Source organism: Pelophylax lessonae, assembly GCF_965119305.1.
Source record: "Pelophylax lessonae genome assembly, chromosome: 13".
Lineage (NCBI taxonomy): Eukaryota > Metazoa > Chordata > Amphibia > Anura > Ranidae > Pelophylax > Pelophylax lessonae.
In genome coordinates, this window is record NC_138780.1 from 205753484 (window position 1) to 205759974 (window position 6491).

At 41.9% G+C, this 6491-nt stretch overlaps 1 protein-coding gene across 1 annotated transcript; it reads right to left on the bottom strand.

Moving 5' to 3' along the window:
• Nucleotides 1–913: 913 nt before the first annotated feature.
• Nucleotides 914–3846, bottom strand: LOC309569786 (uncharacterized protein; the record flags this gene model as incomplete). The annotated part of the gene is made up of 3 exons (XM_082275787.1): nucleotides 914–1194; nucleotides 3196–3312; nucleotides 3739–3846. The coding sequence occupies 3 exons, from the start codon at nucleotides 3844–3846 to the stop codon at nucleotides 1027–1029; spliced, it is 393 nt and encodes a 130-aa protein (XP_082131913.1). The 3' UTR covers nucleotides 914–1026.
• Nucleotides 3847–6491: the final 2645 nt, after the last annotated feature.

Consider the following 6491-nt stretch of genomic DNA (forward strand, 5'->3'; position numbering starts at 1 on the left):
GAAAGCAGCCTGTATGGGTCGTAATGCATTTCTGCATTCCGGCAAACGCAGTAAAAAATGCTCAGATGTGAAGGGAGCTGAAATAGAGATACAAAACAACAAATACAAAATATAAAAAAAAGATGAATAAAAAAATCAGCATAATAAGAATAATCAGTAATGAAGTTAGCACTGATTTTGGCCTCTCTCGCATGGCCATCCAGGGGGGGGGGGGGGGGGGGGAATTTAATAACAGATGGTTGAATTACAGTTTTACCATCCCCTGATCACCTACCTATAGTCTACAATACAGCTAGAGGGGGGGGGGGGGTGTGGTAATAACAGATGGTTGAATTACAGTTTTACCATCCCCTGATCACCTACCTAACATCCACAATACAGCCGGAGGGGGGGCTGTTCACATGCAGTGGCTGCAATGCCATTCAAATCAATGAGGCTGCACCGTAACCTGGAGCTGAATGATTGGCCTGTGCTTGCGGCACATTAGCCCCTCTGTAAAAATTGCAGCTTGGCATTCAGGAGGTGGCGGTATCACCGGGATCACCCCCCCACCCCCCTGAACACTCGACAGCGACTGCTTAGTCACACCCTGATAAGCGCTCCACCGTTTGTAAGCAGGCGCAGTTAGCTAAATTGCCACTAGGTGTCTCTGTACCAGAATAGTGTCTGGTTGTAGTAAATGAGGTCTTTCAGGTGGGGAGCGGAACACACTCTCTTGGGGGATGGGAGCCAACACTCCCCCCACCTATGAGGATATGACCAGCTAGCACATGTAAGCCCCAGACAGGGCAGGAGGCCGGGTGAAGTGGAGTGTTAGCAGGGCTGGAGCGGGGGTAGGGACTTTGGTGCCAAATTCAGCCAACGATGAAGACCCGCCTTACATGTGGATCGCTTTTCAGTGAATAGGTATGAACCTAGCCTAAGGGCAGCGCTACGGCTTATGGAGGGGAGATGTGGGCCCCAGTGGTGCCACCGAGGTCTCTGAGAGGTAGAAGAAGCCGGCAGGGGATTCCTCCTATTAGGATATCAGTTCTGGGCAGAGATCGCCCTCTTGGGACCTTTCTTCTTCTGGGACTCCTTGTTGGCCGCCTTCTTCTGTCTCCTCAGATATTCCTCCGGATTGGACAATACCTGGAGCTCTTCGTAGGGCTTCTTGGCCAGACGTTCGATCTGGATCTTCTCCAGAATGTATTCCTGGAAATATGGAGGAGGAGAGACTGAATGTTACAATGTATCGGATGTGAGATCCAAAGAAACCCACAAGAGGAAGTTCTGGAAAGAGCTACATGCCGAGATACAGAAAGTGTTTTACCCGCCAACAGAGGCGTACCCAGGATATGCGTCACCCGGGGTCAGGAGTGTGTAACTCAGAAAGCGCAGGGGTCAGGAGTGTGTAAGGCAGGGAATACAGGGGTCAGGAGTGTGTAATGCAGAGAGTGCAGAGTTTAGGATTTTGAAACGCAGGAAGTGCAGGGGTCAGGAGTGAGTATCACAGAGGGTGCAGAGTTCAGGAGTATGTAATGCAGGGAGTGCATGGGTCAGAAGTGTGTAATGCAGGGGTCAGGAGTATGTAATACAGAGAGTTCCGGGGTCAGGAGTATGTAATACAGGGAGTTCCGGGGTCAGGAGTATGTAATACAGGGAGTCCAGGGGTCAGGAGTGTGTAATGCAGAAAGTGCAGGGGTAAGGAATGTGTAACGCAGAGGGTTCAGGAGTATGTGATGCAGAGAAAACAGGGGTCAGGAGTGTGTAATGCAGAGAGTGCAGAGTTTAGGATTTTGTAACGTAGGAAGTGCAGGGGTCAGGAGTGAGTATCACAGAGGGTGCAGGGTTCAAGAGTGTGTAACACAGGGGTCAGGAGTATGTAACGCAGGGAGTACAGGGGTCAGGAGTGTGTGACGCAGGGTGTACAGGGGTCAGGAATGTGTATCACAGAGTGTAGGGGTCAGGAGTGTGTAATACAAAGGGTGCAGGGGTCAGGAGTGTGTAACGCAGAGAGTACAGGGGTCAGGAGTGTGCAGTACAAAGAGTGCAGGGGTCAGGAGAAGTGTAACACAGAGAGTTTAGGGCTCGACGAATACAATATACAACCAAAAATGCCCCCCCAGTATAATTCCCACCAAGCCCACATGCCTGACATTTCATTTCATTCATCTGCCCATACTACATAGAGCTCTCTTCAGTGGTGAAAGCTATACTACAGCTTCTATGAATGGAGGAGGGTAGTGGAAAGGGTGGGCATAGTTGGCACTCTTGATGAGTGCATGTGACAGGTCCCTCGGCTCTAATAACTGCTGCAATGAAAGTTTACAGCTCTAGGGGCGGGAATCAAAGGATTTCGGATTTCAACTAAAACCTCAGCCAGCAGCACAAGGGACACTGCTCATTGACTGTAAGGAACGCCCCTTGTGCTGATTTTTTTTAACTTTTTGACTAAACTTCAGCTTGAAGACCTGAGCAGGCGGTCTGTATGGAGGTCTGTATGACGGTCTGTATGGAGGTCTGTATGACGGTATGTATGGAGGTCTGTATGGAGGTCTGTATGACGGTATGTATGAAGCCTGTATGGAGGTCTGTATGACGGTATGTATGAAGCCTGTATGGAGGTCTGTATAATGGTAAATATGTAGGTTTGTATGGAGGTCTGTATAAAGGTTGGTATGGAGATTTGTATGGAGGTCAGTATTAGGATTTGTATGGAGATTTGTATGGAGATTTGTATGGAGGTCTGTATTAGGATTTGTATGGAGGTCTGTATAGAGATTTGTATGGAGGTCTGTATGGAGGTTTGTATGGAGGTCTGTATGGAGGTTTGTATGGAGGTCTGTATGGAGATCTGTATGGAGGTCTGTTGTGGAGGTCGGTATTAGGATTTGTATGGAGGTCAGTATGAAGATTTGTATGGAGGTTTGTATGGAGGTCTGTATGGAGATTTGTATGGAGGTCTGTTGTGGAGGTCTGTATTAGGATTTGTATGGAGGTATGGAGGTCTCTATGGAGGTCTGTATGGAGGTCTGTATGGAGGTCTGTATGGAGGTTTGTATGGAGGTCTGTATGGAGGTCTCTATGGAGGTCTCTATGGAGGTCTGTATTAGGATTTGTATGGAGGTCAGGGTTTTATTTTCAGCCTTTACATTAAAACGAAAGACCTAATAATAAGAAGCAGCAATGCTCAGTATAGGTTTCGGCCCTCACTTTGACCATGTCCAGTTTCTCGGTGAGGTCGACTTCAGCCAGAGGTCCATAATGCTTCATCTGGCACTGCTCAGCCAGGTTAATCACAGCCAATAGCAGGCTCCCAATCTCCACGCTCTGCGGATTGAAGAGAATGGAAATGAATTCAATCACAAAACATCACTAACCCCGCCCCTCCTCCATCCATTACACTCCTAATGACACTTAAAGCTGAGCAAATGTTCTGGAAACAACCCCTCGTAACCTCAGTCTAATTTGTGTATTTCCAGCTCCATCTAGTGGCCATAATGCGGTATTTTCCTGGTTTCTGTATGTTAGGAAAATGCTGCATTATGGCCACCAGATAGAGCTGCCGATTATAGGTAATGCACATATTAGACACATACAGGGATTATTGGTGGGGGCGGTGTAAATGCTGAGACATTCCAATGGCAAAGTTTTTATAAGTAGACCCCCAGGATTCAGGTAAGAGTACACACGCCCCCCATATTTAGACAATATTTGCCTATCCCGGAGTTCTGCTTTAATCCCCCACAGATTTACCTGGTTCCTGAACTGGCTCTTCTCCAGGTTAAAGGTCAGTTCCAGCTGTTTGCTCTTCTCCTGTAGCCGGTCATAGTCCAACTGCAGCTGGGACAGCTCACTGGTCATTGTCTGGGGACACAAATGGGGTTAAATTGTATCTAAACCCAGAAACAAAACTGATTGCAGCTTGCCAGTCCTTAGCTGTGGCTGCATTCATTTTATTCTTCAGGGTTTTTCTGCTTTATTTTCACCCGATGATCCTGCCAGTAACACTTCCTGTCCTGGGGTGACAACACTCACTCACTGCACTGTATCTATGGAAGAGGGACATTGGCAACCTAGGGCGGGACTACTGAACACCTCCCCAGGGGTGGAGTCAAAGCACAGGGGTGTGGCCTGGATGGGACCCACGCTAAGGCTGTCATACACCTCCTTACAGGGTTTTGCTGTGATGTTCGACTTTTAAAGACTTCCTTTCCCTACAACTGCAGAAACGCTCACTCCTCCCTAATCTCCTGGTCTGCATCAGGTGCCCACCTTGGAGTGAGTCTCTGCTCTACAAAAGTATGCCCAACAGAAAATGACCGCCCACTGATGATGTCACAGTGCTTACAAACTTCCTTCAGGTCACACAGATCCACTGCACAATCCCGCCTCTCATTCACCTCTTCCAACGCATTTCACTCAAAAGGGGCTTATTCATGGAGACTAGGTAGGTCTCTTTTTCACATACCATCATTTATAAAGATAATTATTTTATCATGTAGAGCAGTGTTCATTTAAAGGAAACCCACAAATCCTTTAATGCTATTAGATTGTAAGCTCCTTGGAACGGAGCCCTTCAAACCCTCTTGTATTGAATTATATTGTAACTGTACAGTCTCCCTTTATAATGTCAAGCACTCAGCAAACAGTGCTATATAAATCCTGTAATATAATAATATTAATCCTGCATAATAATAATTTTATTAATAACTATAATACTTAATATTATTCAGGGTGATTGTTATTATATAAATCCTGTATATTAATAATAGTAATAATAATAATATTCAGGGTGATTGTTATTATTATTAATAATAGTAATAATAATAATAATAATAATAATATTCAGGGTGATTGTTATTATTATATAAATTCTGTATATTAATAATAGTAATAATAATATTAATATTCAGGGTGATTGTTATTATTATTATTATTATTATTAATAATAATAATAATAATAATAATATTCAGGGTGATTGTTATTATATAAATCCTGTATATTAAAAAATAGTAATAATAAAAATATTCAGGGTGATTGTTATTATTATTATTATTAATAATAGTAATAATAATAATAATCTTCAGGGTGATTGTTATTATTATATAAATCCTGTATATTAATAATAGTAATAATAAAAATATTCAGGGTGATTGTTATTATTATTAATAATAGTAATAATAATAATAATAATAATAATATTCAGGGTGATTGTTATTATTATATAAATTCTGTATATTAATAATAGTAATAATAATATTAATATTCAGGGTGATTGTTATTATTATTATTATTATTATTAATAATAATAATAATAATAATAATATTCAGGGTGATTGTTATTATATAAATCCTGTATATTAAAAAATAGTAATAATAAAAATATTCAGGGTGATTGTTATTATTATTATTATTAATAATAGTAATAATAATAATAATATTCAGGGTGATTGTTATTATTATATAAATTCTGTATATTAATAATAGTAATAATAATATTAATATTCAGGGTGATTGTTATTATTATTATTATTAATAATAGTAATAATAATAATAATATTCAGGGTGATTGTTATTATTATATAAATCCTGTATATTAATAATAGTATTAATAATAATAATATTCAGGGTTTATATTATTATTTTTTTTTTTATATTATTATTAAGACCTTGAATAATATAAGCCCAGTATTATAATAATAGCAACAATAATCCTAAATAATATTAATAATAATAACAATGAAGGTGAATAAAAACCCACCGAACTGCCATATAGTGGCAATAATCTAGATTAGAAACATGAATGTATATTAACAGCCAAATAAAACAAATGGAACTGTAGCTCAATTCAAAATATATATCTGTTTATCTATATGTACAGTATATTTTGAATATAAATAAAAGCAAAGTCACTATTATTTTTATTATTATTCAGAGTTATTATTATCATATAAATCCTGTATATTAATAACAGAATTAGTAATAATAATATTCCAGGTTTATATTATTACTAGACATTAAGCCCGTTAAATTAACGGGCGCTAGAACATATGGCTGACTGAGCGGCTCTCGCTTATCTCTTTTTTTTCAAACAACGCGAGAGTCACATGACATAGCCAGCTCTGCACATAGCGTCCCTGTTGCCCTAGCAACAGAGACACGCGCAGAGCTGACCGAGCGGCTCTTGTGTGCGAGCGCGTACCCGCCGCATGCCTGCGCACACCCGCCGCTTCAAGAGTTTTGGCCGGCCGCCCGACTGGGGTGTATGTAGGACATGGTACAGGGGAATGCGGGGTTGCTGTCATGGTAGAGGGGAATGCGGGGCTGCGGGCATGGTAGAGGGGAATGCAGGGCTGCGGACATGGTAGGGGGGAATGCGGGGCTGCGGGCATGGTAGAGGGGAATGCGGGGCTCCGGACATGGTAGAGGGGAATGCGGGGCTGCGGACATGGTAGAGGGGAATGCAGGGCTGCGGACATGGTAGAGGGGAATGCGGGGCTGCGGA